Source organism: Dasypus novemcinctus, chromosome 3, assembly GCF_030445035.2.
Source record: "Dasypus novemcinctus isolate mDasNov1 chromosome 3, mDasNov1.1.hap2, whole genome shotgun sequence".
In the NCBI taxonomy this organism is placed as follows: Eukaryota; Metazoa; Chordata; class Mammalia; order Cingulata; family Dasypodidae; genus Dasypus; species Dasypus novemcinctus.
The window spans coordinates 59168349-59188139 of NC_080675.1; the positions used below are offsets into that span (position 1 = coordinate 59168349).

Sequence of the window (19791 nt, forward strand, 5' to 3'; positions counted from 1 at the left end):
TAGTGGGAAATTTAGGTCTGAAACCCAGGTCTCTTGACTCCCCAGTTCTGAACTCTAGTTTTTGAGGTTAATCATCACTAAAACATTACTTATTCCATGGAACTATAGTATACATTCTCATCCCGAACAGCATAACCTAATTTTACTATTTGTGGATCCTATGAAGCTACATGTGAAGCAGGGGAGAGTCAGAGCACCAAAACCAAAAAAAATCATTAGGTAGCAGTATAGCTAAAGGGAGAACTGTGGGTTAGTTAGCCAATTCACTTCCTCTGAACAAATCTAATTACTTGAATTTTTATAAAATGGCTAAGGCACTCTCAATACCATTCTGCTCTACCACAAGAAGTCTGTGAAAAAAATTTAGATCTTGCTACTTGTGAACTTACTTGTGTTTGTCAAGTTCATTGGCACATCTGACTTTACATATAACCTATAAAGAGAGTATAAAAGAAAGTTTTGAAAACAAGTATAATAGAATATTCCTAAATTTATTTTGACTGTGTGTTTCAAAGTGGATATTTTACAACTACATATAATAATAGATAGCAAGTAAAGTTCAAATGTTAACATTTGAAATGCCATAAAGCAAAAATAAACAGGTTTCCAAAGGCTTGAACAATAAATTAACTTCCTTTGTTATAGTTTTAAAATTATATTTCTACTAAAATTTTAAACAGTATTAATTCAGTTTAAACATTTATTGAACTTTTATTAGGAGCAGACATTGTGCTGGGTGGCTTGCCACCTATTCTAAACTTCATTATATTACCCATGGAACTACTTTCTTAATATGGCTGAATGTTCCCAAAGATTATTTTCCCCTTTGATGAGATGAAGTGGTAAAAGGAAATAAGGGACCAAAAACTGAACACAAAGATAATGAGCCTTTAACTTATTTAGCACACTTGCTTCTTTCACAAAGCCTTGGATAAGGCAGGTGCTCAAATGTTTGTTGAATAAAGTTTGGCAGGTAGGTAAGTAGGATCTGATTTCAAGAGAAATCTTCTATGGAAGATTTCAAGTGCTCTTGGTGAATTTGGACTTAATTCTTTATATATGGGAAGATATTAAAGGTTTTTATATAGACACTCCACAATATGGAATTTCATTAATCTGGCATCAGGGTATGGGCTACTTTAGAGGAATTACAGACTAGAAACAAGAAGACTGGTTGCCAGACTACTGAAATAGGGTATGAGACATTGGGGTTCTGGAAGGAAAGAGGCAAGCACAAAACATTAAGAAAAAACATAGTATAGGTAGTTGGTAATTTATTGGTATAATTCAAACATTTACTGAGCAGGAACTATATATCACAAACTCTGAAAGGTACAAGGACTCATAAACACTACCACTGCTTCTGCTCTTAAGTTCAGTGTATGGGAGATATAGGTAAACCATCTATTTTGACACATTGTGTTATAAATACATAAGATGTTAATTCATTTCAATTAGAAAGGGAAAGACTATGTGCAGAAGGGAGGATTTCTCAAAGGAGGCCACATTTGAGCCGTGAGTCAAATGAATGCTCAGTCAGATACAGCAGCCTATGCATCTATTCATACCTACTGCACCTTGGTTAACAGTACCACCATCTATTAGATGCTGGATGTGATGGGGTTGTCTAAGATATGTTATCCTGTTAGTCTCTGAATTCTATCACATATCATTCTTAGATGCATCCTTTTCTCGATCTCCATGACTGCTGTGAATTATTACAGGTGTTTTTTAATTGGTCTCTTTGCTTCCATTCGTAACTCCTTCTAAATCTTTAGAAGGGAAGGGGATTTGGCTCAACTGATAAGAGTGTTTGCCTACCACGTGGGAGGTCCAGGGTTCAAACCCACGGCCTCCTGGCCGGTGTGGTGAGCTGGCCCACGCGCAGTGCTGATGCGCACAAGGAGTGCCGTGCCACATAGAGGCATCCCTGTGTAGGGGAGCCCCACGCACAAGGAGTGCATGGAAAGCCACCCCAAGTGAAAAAAAAAAAAAGCAAAGCCTGCTCAGGAGTGGTGCTGCACAGAGAGTTGATACAGTAAGATGAAGCAACAAAGAGAGACACAGATTCCCAGTGCTGCTAACAAGGATGCAAGCAGACACAGAAGAACACATAGCAAATGGACAGAGAGAGCAGACAATGGGGGGTGGGGTGGGGGGAAGGGGTGAGAAATAAAAAAATTAATCTTAAAAAAAATCTTTAGAAGGTAATGGTTTTTTCTTGTAGCTTTTGTGTTGACATAATTTCAGACTTATAGAAAAGTTCCAAGAATAATAACGTGATTTCCCAAATGTTAACATATTACCACTTTTGATTTGTTCCTGCCTTTTGAAAGATGATTTTTACATTAAAAATTTTATTTTGGAATACTTTCAAACTTACAGGATACTTACAAAAATAATAAAACCCTATACAGATAACTCTAACATACTCCTACCCCGCCCCAGATACCTATACCCACCAATTTTACCATTTTGCCACATTTGTCATATCATTCTATCTATCCATCTATCTGTTTGCCTCTCTATCAATCCATTTTCTCAACACTTGAATGTAGGACAGTATTCACACTCCTTGAATATTTAATACTGCCATGTACATTTCCTAAGACTAAGAATATTGAGGGAAGCGGATATGGCTCAACAGATAGAGCATCTGCCTACCATATAGGAGGTCCAAAGATTTGATACCCAGGGCCTCCTGGCTCATGTGGTGAGGTGGCCAATGGACAGTGCTGCTGCATGCAAGGAGTGCTGGCCCATGCAGGGATGCCCCCACGCAAGGAGTGGCCTCCCCCCGCACAAGGAGTGCCATCCTGCATGAAACCGCATCCCACCAGGAGTGGTGCCACACACACACAGAGCTGATGCAGCAAGATGATGCAACAAAAAGAGACACAGATCCCCAGTGCCACCTGATGAGAATACAAGAGGACACAGAAGAACACATAGCGAATGGACACAGGGAGTATACAATGAGGGTGAGGGTAGAGAAATAAATAAATCTTAAAAACAAATAAAGCAAGCTGAAAAAAAATAATGGAAAATTATTTTAAAAATATTGATTTATGTAAGAACAGTTATCAAGTTCAAGAAATTTAACATTGATATAAAACTTACAGTGTATAGTCATGATCATATATTGCATTTATTGACATTGTCTCTTCCATTACTTCTATTTTTTAATTGTGGGAACATCATGCAACATAAATTTTCCCATCTCAACTACTCCCAAGCATATTAATGTGATTACTCGTATTCATAATATTGTAGTACCCTCACCACCTTCCATAACTAAAACTATCCCATCTTTGCGAACAGAAACCATACGCCCATTATGCATTAACTCCTCATTCCTCCCGTCCCCTGCCCCTGGCAACATGTACTTTGATTTCTGTGAGTTTGCATATTCTCCAATATTTCCTCTTTTAGTTACTATGGGCTTAAATTTTAACATCCTAAATCTACAGATTTGATATCAACTTAACCTTTAATAGTATACACAAACTATGTTCTTATACTCCTCCACCCCCCCTTTATGTAGTTCTTATCATAAATTACATATTTATACATTGAGTCTAAAACCACTGATTTATTATTATATTTTACATATTACCCTTTTAGATCCTGTAGAAGTAAAAAGTGGAGTTACACAACAAAAATACTATTATACTGGCACTAATGTTCACCCATGTCCTAATCGTTACTTCTTGCAGCTCTTTGTTTCTTCATGCAGCTTTGATCTATTATCTATTGTCCTTTCCTTTTAACTTGCAGAACTCATCTTTAGCATTTCATGGAGGGCCAGTCTAGTGGTGATGAACTCCCTTAATTTTTGTGTATCTGGGAGTGTCTTATCTTGCTATCTTTTTGAATGATAGTTTTGCAAGATATAGAATTCTTGGTTGGCAGTTTTTGTTTTTGGCACTTAAAATATGTCATCCCAGTGCCTTCCTTCCTCCATGGTTTCTAATAAGAAATTGGCACTTAATCATATCGAGGCTCCCTTGTACAGGTCATGTTGCTTTTCTCTTGTGGCTTTCAGAATTTTCTCTTTATCTTTGGCATTTAGCAGTTTGATTATAATATGCTGTGATGTGGGTATATTTAGATTTGTCCTGTTTGAAGTTCATTGGGTATCTTGGATTTGTAAATTCATTTTTCTCATAATATGCAAAGTTTTCAGTCATTATTCCTTGGAATATTCTCTCTGCCTTTTTCTCTTCTCCTTCTGAGACTCCTACAGTGTGTATATTGGTATGCTTGATGGTGGTCTGCAGGTTCCTCAGATTCTCTGCACTTTTCTTCATTCCTGCTTTCTGCTCCTCAGACTAGATGCTTTCAATTGTCTTATCTTCAAGTTCTCTGATTATTTCTTCTGCCTGCTCTTATCTGCTGTTGAACCCCTCTAGGGAATGTTTAATTTGTTACTGTGGTCTTCAGCTATGTTTGATTCTTTTTTTTTTTCAGGTACCAGAGCTGGGGATTGAACCCGGGACCTCGTATGTGGGAAGTCAGCAGGGGACACCAGCTCCTGAATTGGTCTTTTCATTTGTTTGCTTGTTTTGTTTTTAAGAGGTACTGAGACTTTGTACATGGGAAATAGGCACCCAACCACTTAAGTTACACCTACTTCCCTTGACTCCGTTCTATAATTTCCCTTTTTCTATTGATATTCTCTTTGTGTTACTGTACGGTTTTTGTGATGCCCTTTAGTTCTTTGTCCATGTTTTCTTTTAGTTCTTTGAGCATATTTAGGGCCATACTAGATTAAGGCACCAGCAAAACAGAGATAATAAAACATGAGAGCAGGGAGCAGATGTGGTTCAAGCAGTTGGGTGCCAGCCTCCCACACAAGAGGTCCTGGGTTTGGTTCTGGTGCCTCCTAAACAAGATGAGCAAGACAGTAAGCTGCTGAGGTGAGCTGACTTAACAAGACGATGCAATAAGATGATGTAATGAGGAGACAGGAGAGACACAAGCAGGGAGTGGATATGGCTCAAGCAATTGGTGCCTCCTTCCCACATGGGAGGTCCTGGGTTTGGTTCTCAGTGCCTCCTAAAAAGGAAGATAAGCAGACACAGAAAGCACATGATGAACAGACACAGAGAGCAGACAGTGAGTGCAAACAACAAGTAGGTGGCGTGGGAGAAACAAATTTTTTTTTTTTAAAAAGCAAATTCTCTTACATTACCACAGTATAGTTACCAAAATCAGAAAATTGAATATTGATACAATACTGTTATCTAATCCGTAGACTTTGTACTCAGAGTTTGTCAATTGTCTCAATAATGTCCCTTATTGCAAAAAAACAGTAAGGTTTATCTACTGCATTCACAAGTCATATTTATTTAATCTCATTTAATTCATTTTTTTTCTACTTTGGCTTTCATGATATTGACATTCTTGAAAAGAACAGACTAGTAATTTTGTAGAATGCTCCTCAGTCTTCTGAATGCTCCTTATCTGATGCTTCCTCACGATTAGATTTTGGTTATGCATTTTATAAGGAATACTACAGAAGTGATACTGCTGTGTTCTTCTCAGTGCATATGAGGAGGCTCACCATGTTGATTTGCTTCATTCTTGTGATGCTAACACCCACCACTTGGTTAAGGTGGTGTCTACCAAATTTCTCCATTGTTACATTACTATTTTCCTATTGTAATTAACCATTATTATGTGGAGAGATACTTAAAGACAATATAAATTCTTTTATTCCTTAAACATTTATCAACTGGTTTTAACATTTATCTATGATGCTAACCTGAATAAATTATGATGATAATGGAGAAACTTTTAAAAAATTAAATCTGATCATACAATTCCAGGAAAATGTCCACATTCCTTTGTTACATAAAAGTCTTTTTATCATTGGGCCCCATATTCCTATCCTTGTCTCCTTTTATGACCATTTTCAATCTTACGGTGTGATCATTCTGAATTATTTACAGGGACTCAATTTCACATCTCTGTGAGTTTGTACATTTTGTACTTTATCTTGAATATGCTCTCATGGTTATAAAAAATACCAACTCATCCTTCAAGATTTTACTCAAGTGTCATCCTCAATGTTGTCACCTTAACTGCTTCAGGAAGAGAGGAAACATTTTGTATCCTTGCAATACTAATCACAGTCAATGGCATTTATTTACACATTTCCTTTTTAAGAGACACCATAACTTATGTTAATAGCCTTAGTGTCTAGCCTAATACTTGGTACACAGATTTTCAGAAAGTGAATGAATGACAAAAACAGGACAAAGCAAATGCTTTAGTATGGTGATGTGACTGAAACAGGAGAGGCAAGCAACTGTCTAATCATTAAGGTCTTATTAAAATGCTAAAGAATTAGGATTTAACCCCCATAAACTCAATAATGTGATTTTATGTTTGAGTGATAACTTAGGCAACAGTGTGGAAAATGAACTAGAGAGGGGTAAAGAATTACAATAAGAGTGAATCCAGTAAAGCACATTTTCACATGTTGAATCTAAAGAACTGATAGAATGAGGACCTCAGTAACAAAAATTAAAAAGTCAGGAAGTGCAATAGATTCTTAGTTTTAAATTTCATTACATGAGGTGAAGAACAGGTAATCCAGGCAGAAATTTTGAGAAGGCAGGCATGTTTTAGAATGTAAGAAGGAAATTAGAGTTAATTACAGAAATTGAAACTCAGAGAAGACATCTGAGGGAAAAAATATAGAATGAGAGGTCAACCCTATGATATGTTCACATTTCAAAATTAGAATGGAAAGCTTAAACATGAAGAAGAGAGAGATGGGCAAAGGAGAGAGACAATAATTAGAGAAAACAATGGAATAGTTTAGAGTTACAAGGAAGAAAGCAAAGTCATTGCTAAATTCTGCAAAAGGTAAAAAATAACTAAGAAAAGACTATTTGATTAGAATGACTAGCATGTCACTAGCACCTTGGAGAAAATAAGTTTTCAGTAGAATGGTGGAGCAGAAGCAAGGAATTGAAAGGAAGTAAAAAGGCAGAGGCAGTGAGCATAGATTACATGAAAGATATTTGAAGATAAGAGAAACCTGAGCAAGTCTGTGCTGGTACACAATTCTCCATGAATATCCTACATGTCTGCATAGTCTGGGTCCTCTGAGCAAAAAGGTTAGCATAAGAAACATCCTTGGAAGCCAGAGACAGCGTGTACTTCAAGGTCAGGGGCAGATTTGTTTCCTGACCAGTATAATAAAGAACATCTCCCTATCTCCTTGAGAACATTCCAGGAAGGCAATGTCCCTTTTTCCTCCCTGGAAATTTGCTTAAATTTCAGTCACAGTCAGTCTTTCTCTTTCTCTCTCTCTCTCTTTCTCTCTCTGGGAATAGGTCACCAGCAGTCCTATATAAGATCAAAGTTTCCAACCTTCAAGGTTCTCTACTGTAACACATCTTAATGCATGCACAGGTAATATCTGGTCCTCACTGTTTAGCCTATGGGAACTTGGACACAGGAAAAGTGATGCAAGACATAGATCTGGTTGCCGGTTTTGCCATGAGTAATTTGGGTCTTTTTCTCTGAACCATGATTGTCAGTAAACGTATATAAAACTACACCAGGCTAACTTTTAGCTTTCAAGTAGAGTAAAATCTCAGACACTACGCAGTTTTTGACTTTAACAATCTGTTGACAGATTTGAGTTAAATACATAGTGTCCTAGAAGAGTAAGGAAGAGTGTGCTTAATTCTTAAAGAAGGCTTTAGAAGAGGCAGTTAGCCTTGAAAAGGCACATACTTTTGAGTCAAGAGGGGAGAAAAGATGGTTGAAGAAAAACCTGTAGGTCTGTATTGAAAAATTTAAATAATCTAAAAACTAGTTCTTTGTTAAAATAAGAAATATGGATGTAGTATGGATACAAACATTTTAAAGAAGGATGACAGAATTAGAGGGATTCTATTTTTTTCTTGTAAAGTAGGAGGCAAGGTCATCTCCTGGGAAGAGAATGTTAGCTAAACTTTTGGAATATGGAAAACATTTGGAACACATGAATAGAAGGATTATAAAAGAATGTATTGAGAAGCAGAGAAAATCCAGTTAAAGTCAGACAGTTGACAGTAGATATAATCAGCCGTTTCCTGATTTTAGAATGAAATCAATCTAATAGAAAGAATGGATGACATTATAAAAAGTTCCAATAACTAGGCTACATTTTTCATGTAATAATTTAAAACTCTAAAATGTGGGAACTATCATAGAGAAAGAACGAAAAGGTGAGTGAACCAGACTGGTACAACAAAAAGTCAAGGGATAAGGAAAACCGGATTGACCATAGTTTCTAAGTGCAGATTACATCAGAATGGGATAATGAGTGGAGGAAACAGAAGAGGTGAAGTGACTCAACTATACGATGAGGGTGAAAAGCAGATAAAAGGATGAATCCAAGATGTTTAAGGAAAAAGAAGTAGAAGACACAGGTCAGAAAGAATGTTTCCTGTATTAGTTTTCAATGACTGACATATACCACAAACTGGGTGGCTTAAAAGAACAGGAATTTATTCTCTCAAAGTTCTAGAGGATAGAAATGCAAAACCATGGTGTCAGTGGGGCATGCTTTGGGGATGGCTCTAGGGAACCCTTCACAACTTCAATCTCCACCTCCATCTTCACATGGCCATCTTTTCCCTGTGTCTCTGTTTCTGTGACTTTTTTCCTCTTATAAAGATACCAGTCATATTGGAATAAGGGCACACCATTCTCCAAAATGACTACACCTTATGTAATTATATTTGCGATGACCCTATTTCCAAATAAGGTCATTTTCTGAGGTAAAAGGTAGGAGTTAGGACTTCAAAATATGTTTTTTGGGAATATAATTCAACCCAAAAGAGCTCCTTTTTCAAGAGCTAATCCAAAGTGTTGTCATCCTACTGGGTGGCTCAAATGGAGGTTTTCAGAGCTCTGAGAAACCAGTGAATTGACAGGTACTGAGGAGGCCAGGCCAGAAGGAATAAAGTGCTGAAATTGGCAGCGGACTTAGCCCAGTGGTTAGGGCATCCATCTACCACATGGGAAATCCACGGTTCAAACCCCGGGCCGCCTTGACCCGTGTGGAGCTGGCCCACGTGCAGTGCTTGATGCGTGCTAGGAGTGCCGTGCCACACAGGGGTGTCCCCGCGTAGGGGAGCCCCACGCCCAAGGAGTGCGCCCTGTAAGGAGAGCCACCCAGTGTGAAAGAAAGTGCAGCCTGCCCAAAAATGGTGCTGCACACACGGGGAGCTGACCCAACAAGATGATGCAACAAAAAGAAACACAGATTCCCGTGCCACTGACAACAGAAGCGGACAAAGACAACGACGCAGCAAATAGACACAGAGAATAGACAACCAGGGTGGGGGTGGGGGAGGGGAGAGAAATAAATAAATAAATCTTAAAAAAGAAATTATGTCAAAAAAAAAAAAAAAAAAAAAAAGAAGGTGGAAATTATTATCATAGCCAATAATGACCTAATCCGATGGCATAGATTTCAGAGAGATGATGGTGGTAATAACATAGTAAATAGCATTGGAAAGCATAACATAGTCTGATTATTCTTTCCTTGGATTGAGTTTGGGGGTTTATAAAGCATGAAATATCATCTGAGAAAAGCTAGACTTCAGTGAAGTCATTTAAAAGGACCATATGAAGAAGAAAATGGGGATAGGATGTTGTGTGTGTGTGTAGGAAGTAACCCATTAGATTACATACCATAGGATGGGCTGGATAATGAATTGAAAGGGAGTTGAGCTAGATAAGAAACGAACTAAAGGTCTGCTACAGTGTCAGATTTGCAAAATATGTTCCAGTGCATAATATAACCAAGTGCTTAAATCAGATTTAGATTATGATAAGATTGATAAAAATAATCTGATACGAATGGATTCCAAGTATTTTGAAAGAATATAGCTAAGAGGACATCATCCTGAGTAAAAAAATTAGTAATATCAAGAACATCAAGCAATTATATATTACTTAAGATAGTGTGGTGGTTTGAAGTTGTATGTACCCCCAGAAAAATATGTCCTTAAATTTAATCCATTCTTGTGGGTGTGAATCTATTTTAAGTAGAACCTTTTGATGAGGCTACTTCAGTTAATGTGTGGCCCACCTCAATTAGGAGGGTCTTTCTCCCATTACAGGAGTCCATAAGTTGAATGAGATCTAGACACACAGAGAGAGAAGCCACAGGAAACAAGAAGCTACATCAACAGAACCCTAAAGAGAAAGGAGAGAGCAGGAAATACTTTCATATGCCTTGCCATATGACAGAGGAACCAAGGATCATAGGTAGCCAGCCCAAGAATGCCAGTCTTTGGGAAATAAGTGTTGCTTTGATGCTGCCTTGATTTGGACATTTTCCTGGCCTCAAAACTCAAAAGCAGAGAGTGTATAAATGCTCATTGTTTAAGCTGAACCATTTCATGGTATTTGCTTGAGTAGCCTAGGACACTATAACACATAGTGAAGGACACTTTGTTAAACTTCATTGAATATAATAAACATGTGCTTGATAAAGATATTTTGACATTTAGAAGGGTAAATAACATATCTAAATGACTTTCTGATGTTAATTTATGTCAGATATCTTTTTAGGTCTTTATTCCAGAAAAACAGAATAAATTGGGCATTTATAGAATATATCATTCTTTCTATAAAAGTATAAAGAATTTTATGGGTTGATGAATATTAAATGTTTCTTATCATATAAATTACCTTTACATCACACATGAACCAGTCATCCTTAATTTAGACAATAATAATTTAGTCTTTGCATTAACAAAGATTTAAAATACTGTTATCACTATCATACCAATCAACTTTATTTTACACTATTTAACCCATAAATAAGTGATCTAAAATTATTTTCCATTTAAAAATGCAGACTTCCATATTTTGTCTATTTAGTTCATCAAATAAAAGGAAATAAAGAATATGTAAAATATATTTTATTTATAAATGTTACTTGATAAAAATAAATCAATACAGGTACCCCAAGATTTAAGGGTTACACTGGGGCTGTGTAACATCTTTTGTCCCCATGGAAAGTAGATCCATACTGCTTTGAAGATGGCAGGTACTGAAACACTTACAGAATAGATGCTTTACTATGGAATTTCTTTTTGTCAGGTTGATTTTCCTACTTCTATTGATTTGAACTGGAAATTTTATTCGAGAACATAATCTATATAAAACTTAGAGTTGAGACAAAAATGAATTGTGATGAATAGATTATTTTCACTATGGTGAATAGAAAGACATATATATCCAACTCAGTAGATCACTTTCATAGGAGTAGTTACCCACATTTTCTATCTCAATTGCTTACGTTACTCTGGAGAGTACACACTATTTCCAAGTTTACCTTTGTGACTATGTGCATACAAAATATGAAATTATTTTAGCCACTTTAGCTATAAATTGAATAGCCAGACATTTCCTGAGCTGTTCTCATTCAACTGCTATCTTACATTTCATTTTAAAGAATTATGTCATCTTCTAAATACTACTTCTTTACAACAGTCTGTTCTTGTTTCTAGGATACAGTATCTTCTTGTACCTCTCTTAGGATACTAACACTCTTTCTGTTTTAAGTTTCTCCTCCCCTCTTCTGTCTTCTTGCAAGCAAGTGCTTAAAAAATACGATTTTATGTAATCAAATTAGGGTGGTTTAATTTAAAATCAAACTAAGTTTCAGGTCAATATTGAACATAAATACCTAATTTTGTCCCCTCCTGGAACTTCACAAAAACAATAATAAAGAGATTTTCTTAAAAGGCATAAACCAGTCAATTCGGGGAGAATGGGAAATTAAATAAAAATAGAATGTTGTAATCTAGAAAGCAGATGGGTGTATGTTCAGAAGATAGTTAACATAGCAAGCTTGATGCTAATCATCCTCAGAGGAGTCTTTTATACAACTGGCCCTTGGCTGGTCTCTGGAAAATTGGTTTTCAGGAGCATTACCACCAGTCCCAAAATGATAAGGGTGATTCACTGTGCCTAAACTGTTTTTATAGACTATATGGTTTATGCTGAACATCTGCTTTCCTACTGGGAGTCTGGAATTTTAGTATGTGTGGCCAGCACCCCCTCCCCTCCAAAACAAAACAAAATAAAATAAAAACAAACAAAACATGGACATCGGGAGACACAATCAGTGAGACAGTATCAGAGTAAGGAGCTCTTAGAGTCAGTCTGTGTTACAGGGCAATTAGTAATCACCCAGAGGCACTTAAAGCACCTGCTTGGGGGCTCCAGGAGTCCAGAAGAGCATCCTACAACATCCTTGAAAGAATGGTAGGAGACTGCCCATGTGTAGAGAAGATTTGTAAGTAGTGTACTCCACACAGCGCAGGCTGGTGCCCATCCTCCATAGGTAGCACAAGCAGCCTCGGGAGCTGTTCCATGGCTGGAATTCGAAGCTCCACTTCCCAAAATTGGGGGAGGAAGAGTTGGTTGGGCACCAACTTCAGCTACTGATTAGTAAACGCAGCTGGCTAAAGTATAATCCTAAGATTTATTGCTGGACACACATCCTTTGTGACCCGACTGGAAGAGAATTCTTGGAAGTTTGCTCCTGGTTTTCTCTGGATTTTGCTCCATGTGCTTTACCCTCTGGTGATTTTACTCTGTGTCCTTTACTCTAACACTCATAGCCATGGGTATAGCAATTCTGGGGCCTATGAGTCTGCCTAGCAAATCATCAGACCTCAGAGTAGTTCTGGGGACCTCCAAAACAATGTGTGATTACCCAAAAAAGGTGACTTCCAAGCCAGTAGTGAGTAGGGTTGAGGCCTGACCTGATATACATCACAGAATCTTCAAAAAGTACAGGGACTGGGAGCACCAGGTACTACTGGGACTGAGAGGTGGGTCTGGCTAAAACAAGGAATAGATACAAGCTGTTTGAGAGCAGTTAAATTCCTAAATCCATCCCCAGTCCATGTCATGGCAAATACCCCTTCATCATCCTGGCAGATATCTGGGTGTGTATTTCCTGGAAAGCCCACAAAAAGCCTCTGCCCTGGAGTATGCCAATTAGATATCAGGCACAGTTCATGGTTTGGCACCAAACTGAAAACAGGAAAATTAATGAGGTATACTGAATATAGAGATTCTTTTCTACCCCAGTTCTTTTTTCCCACTTACCAAATACTGGAATTAAGACCTTTAATCTCTAAAAGATAAGGATTTATTCCCTGAGGAATCCATTAAGTCCAAGAGAAAAGACCCAAATATACCAGAATCATGGGTTACCTAACAAATGGTCCAGCCAGATCACCCTACAATGAAATTCAACATGTATGTATCTTACCTACACGTTCAGCGCTTCAATTCTTAATTATGAACAACCAATGATTACCAGATATCTCAAAAGTCTTTACTGAAAGAACTCAAAACAAGAAAATAAAAATGATATAGAAAAAAACAAAACCAAAAATTATCATTAATAGACTCAGAGATTTAAAAAGATGCTGCCCCCCAAGCGTGGGACATGACACCCAGGGATGAGCCTCCCTGGCACCGAGGGATCACTATCAACTACCAACTGATGATGCAACTGGAAAATGACCTTGAATGGAAGGTTCAATGTGGATCAGCAGAATATCCCTGTCTACATAAAATAACATGACTTTAAAATGCTGTTTGACCTAATGTAAGGGGGAAATGGAAAGGAGAAATGAGTTTATATGGCTACGAGTCTCTAAAAATGAGTCTGGAGGCTGTCAGAAGGATTGCCCTTATGCACAACTGAGCAGAGTCTAAGAGACAGATAAAGTAGATACAACCCCCAGGTATTGGTTCCTTTGAAGGCTAAAGAGGCCCATGGGTGCTATGGTCATGGCAGATGGGGTTAACTGCCATGTCAGATGGCCCTTCTTTGGAGCTGGTGTTTATGCGTGATGAATCTGGACTCAGATGGGATCTCTCTTCATAAGACTTTCATGCTACTGTGCTGGAGTTATAGTTGGTGTTGGGGTTTAAGATATATTTAGGGGATCTGAATCTCTGGACTGACAATGTGATAGCCAGGCCCTGAGCCTCAACAGACTCCAGCACCTACAATCTGATTTATTGGACTCACCTCACTCAGCTAAGATGGAGTTGAAGAAGGACAACCACCACACCATGGAGCCTAGAGTGCCTACAACTGAAAGCGGGAGGATTGCTGGGGGGGGGAGTGGTGGGGTGGGGGTGGTGGGGTTGAATGGGTCCTCATATATATTTTTTTAATGTAATATTTTTACAAAATCAATTAAAAAAATAGTTGATTAAATAAGAGGCAAATTTAAAAAAAAAATAAAAAAAAAAATAAAAAGATGCTGCATTCAAGCGGAGAAAACCAAAGATGCAGGTTAATATTAGAGAAGAAGTGCTCATGGAAATTATACATTCTAGTAGAACTGAAAAACTCAAGAGAAGGGTGGGGAGTTGAGGAAATCTCCCCCAAAATTGGATCATACAGACAGATGTAAAATAGAAAAGAGGAAATAAGAAAAGGATCTGTCTAGGAGGTGCAACATCCAAATGTTAGAAGTTTCAGAAAGAGAAAACAGATATAAAGGAGAGAAAATCAATTAAATAATTCAAGAATGTTTCCCTAAACTAAAGGATACAGGTTACCAAAAGAAAGGGATCTGTAGAATGCCGAGCAATGAATGAAAAAAAACAGACCCACATGAGGATACATCCTTGTGAAATTTCAGAACTCTACGGTCAAAGAAAAATTTAATAGTTTTGAGAAAGGAGAAAAACAAATCACATATAAAGCATCAAGAATAAGAATGGTTTTCCAATTTCACAACACTGGAAGTAAAGATATGCCTTCAAAATTCTCAGGGAAAACGCTCTTCAAACTAGAATTCTATACCTGCCCAAACTATCAGTCAAATACGGCAGTAAAATAAAAGCATTTTAAAACTTGAACAGCCTAAAAGATTTGCCTACCAGCATCCTTTCTCAAGAAGCTGATAGAGAACGTATTTTATTGAAATAAAATGTGCAGTAAAGGAATTACTCAGCAGGCCTAAATTGCTCAAAACCTGTACATGGAAAAGAATGGGCTGGCCCTTGCCTGGATCCTGGGAAATAATCTCTAACACCCTTGGAATATCCTGCCTGATAAGAGTGTCTTTGTTTACCTGGAGCTTTGAACCACACCAGATAGTTTATGTTAACAATGTTATTTATGGTGGGGCCCTTGGTCCCTGTAGTTTGATATCTAGGGAGGCTGGAGACTAAGAAACTAAAGTCAGACACACGGATGCTTTGTGTTTACATGACTGATCCCCAGTTAAAAATTCTGGATACGAAACTGAGCTTCCCTAGTTGGCAATACTTCATGTATGTTGTCACACATAGTTGCTGGATGAATTAAACACTGTCCATAAGACTCCTCTGGGAGTGGAAAACAGAAAGCTTTCCATGGTATTTTCTGGACTGTGTCCTTTTACCTTTTACATTGCTATTTTTAAAAATTAGATACATTGTAGGGATACAGAAAATGTATGAAGAAAATACAGAGTTCCTCTAGATTCCCCCAGCCACACGTGGAGTTTTGCCTACAATTAAAAATCTGCATTCATATAGTATCTTTGTGACAACTGATGAAAAACAATATTACTATAATTATACTATTAACTAATTATAGTCCATAGTTTAATTAGGATTCAGTGTTCATGTTGTAGAGTCCTGTGTTTTTAAAAAATTTATTCTAGTAAAATATATACAACTGAAATTCCCCAGTAATCATATTCAAATATATAATTCAGTGGTGTTAATTACATTCACAATGCTATGCTACCATCAGCACCATCCATTACAAAACTTTTTATCTCAAACCAAAACCCTTACCAATTAAACATTAATGCCCGAGTCCCTACCTCCACTCGGCCCCTTGTAACCTATATACTAGCTTTTGACTCTATGAATTAGCTAATCTAAATATTGCATGTCAGTGACATCATACACTATTTGTCCTTTTATGTCTAGCTTATTTCACACAGCATGATGCCTACAAGGTTCATCCATGTTGCAGCATGCATCAGGAATTCATTCCTTTTCTGGTTGAATATTCCATTTTATGTATTATACATACCACGTTTTGTTTATCCGTTCATCGGTTAATGGATACTTGAGTTTCTTCCAGCTTTTGGCAATTGCAAAGAATGTTGCTATGAACACTGTTGTGCAAAAATCTATTCGAAAACCTGCTTTCAATTCTTTAGGATATATATTTACGAGTGAGATTTGCCAGGAGAAACAGTTTGAAACTGGGTGGATCCAGAAGATCATGTCTTCAGAGCTAATCCATTTCTATGCATGGATTAGCTATTGTGAGACTTTTTTGATGAAATTACTTCAGTTAAGAGACTTAGATAAGATTGTGTGATGCAGGGTGTGTCTTAACCTTCTTACTGGAGTCCTTTATAAACAGAGGAATAAATATCTGCACATACAGAAAAAATCTGCATACAGAGAAGCTGAGAGTAGGCCACCTTAGCCAGAAGCTGAAAGCAACGAGGTCTGGAGGAGAGAGACCAGCAGATGCTGCTTGGGTGACTGATCACCCACAGCTGCAGCCCAGGAAGAGAGGATCTCCTGATTATGCCTTGATTTGGATACTTTCATGGTCTCAAAACTGTTTTTAACCTAATAAATGCCCATTGTAAGAGCCAACCTATTTCAGGTATATTGCTCCCAGCAGTTTTTTTTTTTTTTTTTTTACATCTATGAAGTTGATTTTATTATTTTCATATTTATATGCATGGGGACTCAGCAGCTTTTAGCAAACTAAAACACCAGGTCAAATGGTAATTCTATACTTAACTTTCTAAAGAATTGCCAAACTGTCTTCCACTGTGGTTGCACCATTTTACATTCCCACCACCTATGAAAGAACATTCCAATTTCTCTACATGAGAGATTTGGATTATTTGTCTTTTTGTCATTGAGTTGTAGGATTTCTTTAAATAATTTGGATATTAAGTCCTTCTCTAATATATGATATTTTAGTTTCCTAGACTGCTTCAAGAAGATACCATGAAATTGGTTGGCTTTAGACAATAGGAATTTATTAGCTTAGTTTTGAAGCCAAGAAAAATGTCCAAATCAAGGCATCATCAAGGCAATTCTTTCCCAATCGCGCGGTCTTTGACTTCTTGTCAAAAATCAGCTGGCCTTAAATATGAGAGTTGATTTCTGAACACTTAATTTGATTTCATTGGTCTATATGTCTGTCCTTGTGCCAGTACCATGTGTCTGATTACTGTAGCTCTGTAGTAAATTTTAAGATCAGGAAGTGTGAGTCCTCCAACCTTGTTCTTCTTTTTCAAGATGTCTTTGGCTATCGTGGGGCCCCTTACTAATTAATAAAAATTTGATGGTTGACTTTTCCATTTCTGCAAAGAAGGTTGTTGGAATTTTGATTGAGGTTGCACTGAATCTTCAAATCACTTTGAGCAGAAATGACATCTTAACAATATTTAGTTTTCCAATCCATGAACATGGAATGCCCATTTATTTAGGTCTTTTAAAATTTCTTTTGGCAATGTTTTGTAGTTTCCTATGTACAGTCCTTTATATCCTTGGTGTTTTTGTTTCCGAGGCTGCTCCAAGCAAATATCATGAAATGGTTCAGCTTTAAAATTGGAGTTTATTTGCTCACAGTTTTGAGGCTGAGAAAATGTCCAAATCAAGGCATCATCAGGGTGATGTTTTCTTCCCAAGGACTGGCTGCATGCAATCCTGGGCTCTTCCATATGGCTAGACACAGCAACATCTGCTCTCTCTCCCTTCTCTTCCAGGTTTCACTGATTTCAGCTTCTTGCTTCTGTGCTTTTTTCTCCCTGTATGCATTCTGTTTACAAAAGACTCCAGTAATACGATTAAGACCCATCCTGAATGATGTGGGTTACAACTTTACTGAAGTAGCCTCATCAAAAGGACCTACTTATAATGCTTTATACTCAAAGAATGAATTTGATTTAAGAATATGTTTATCTGGGGGTACACACTGCTTCAAACCACCATGCTTTGTTATTTTTATTCTTAGATATTTTATTCTTTTAATTGCTATTGTCAATGGAAGTTTTTCTTGATTTCCTCTTCAGATTGTTCATTACTAAGTAGAGAAACAATACTTATTTCTGCATGTTGATCTCGAACCTTGCCACTTTGCTGAATTTTTGTTCATTATCTTTGTTGTGGATTTTTCAGGATTTTCAGTATATAGGATCATGTAATCTGCAAATAGGGAAAGTTTTACTTCTTCTTTTACAATCTGGATGCTTTTTATTTCTCTCTCTAGCTTAATTGCTCTAGCAAGAACTTCCAATACAACAATGCTGGCTGACAGTGCTGACAGTGGGCATCCCTGTCTTGTTCTTGATCTTAGAGGGAAAGTTTTCAGATTTTCACCATTTGGCATGATGTTAGCTGTGGGTTTCCTTCTATTCCTAGTTTTCTAAGTGTTTTATCAAGAAGGAGTGCTGGACTTTGTCAAATGCTTTCTCTGCCTTGAGATAATAATGTGGTCTTATTCCTTTGTTGTTACATGATATATTACAATTTATTTTCTTATTTTGAACTACTCCTTCAAGGCTGGGATAAATTCCACTTGATCATGGTGTGTATATAAGTGTGTGTCTACTGAAATGCTTGATGGTGTCCCACAAGTCTCTCAGACTTTGCTCCCTTTTGTCCATTCTTTTCTTTGTTTCTACTCAGCCTGAATCAGTTGAATGATCTTGTCTTTGAGTTCACTGACTGTTTTCTTCTTCCAGCTCCAATCTGCTACAGAAATCCTCTAAGGAATTTTTCATTTCAGCTATTGTATTCTTCAACTCCAATTTCTGTTTGCTTCTTTAAAATTCTCTTTACTGAGATTCTTATATTTCTCATTTTTTCCCTGATATTCTTTGGCCCTTTCTCTGTGCTTTCCTTTATGTCCTTGAGTTTTTGCCTGGTATGTCCAAAGTCAGGTCTTCTTTATTGATGGTTTCTGGGTTTATTATCTTGCTCCTTTGGGTGGGACTTTATTTACTGTTTGTTGTTTTAGTTTGCTAGAGGTTGCTTGGAGCAATGTACCAGAATGGAAATTTATTAGGTTAAAAGCTTACAGTTCTTAGGCAAAGAAAATGTTCAAATCTAGGCATGATCAAGAGATGTCACCTCACCAGGTTGCAGCTGTGGGTGATCAGGGACATGGTAGGGCACAATGCTGGTCTGCTCATCTCTCCCCTCTCCTCCAGGCCTGTGGCTTTTCTGTCTCAGGCTCAAGATACTTCTCTTTACCTCTGTTACTTGTTTCTGTGTCTGCTGCTTTTAGTTCTCCAATTATAAAGGACTCCAGTAAAAAGATACAGACCCACATTGGGTCATACAATCTAATCACAGGCCCTCGCCAGAAATAGTTTAATCAAGAGTTCCCACCTACATTAGATTTACATGTACAAGAATGGATTAGCTCTAAGGACATGATCTTTTCTGGGATCCACAAAGAGCTTCAAACTACCATATTTGTTTTGTAATCTTTTGTTGCACGCTGTATATTTTAGTATTTTAAAGTCTTAACTAGGATTTAGTCCTTGAGATGCTGTTCTGTTTTTATCCAGTTAATGATATGACAGATTTCCTAGAATGCCATGAGCTAACAATAACAAACTAACACAAAACTACACTTCTACAGTTTTAGCAAATGGGCTCTGTGTTGGCTCATGCTCTTCTTCAGAATTTAGCCCTCCTATTAAGATCAGTCTGAGGCAAATGAAGAAGTGCAGGGTCCTGTCTTTT

At 37.4% G+C, this 19791-nt stretch overlaps 1 protein-coding gene across 1 annotated transcript in view; it reads right to left on the minus strand.

Annotated features, from left to right (window-relative positions):
- GPR137C (G protein-coupled receptor 137C) overlaps positions 1 to 19791 on the minus strand; it is a 67579-nt gene that overhangs the window by 28401 nt on the left and 19387 nt on the right. The window contains exon 2 of the mRNA XM_058293424.1: positions 390 to 433. Coding sequence (XP_058149407.1) covers positions 390 to 433 — 44 coding nt within the window. The remainder of the gene's footprint in view (positions 1 to 389; positions 434 to 19791) is intronic.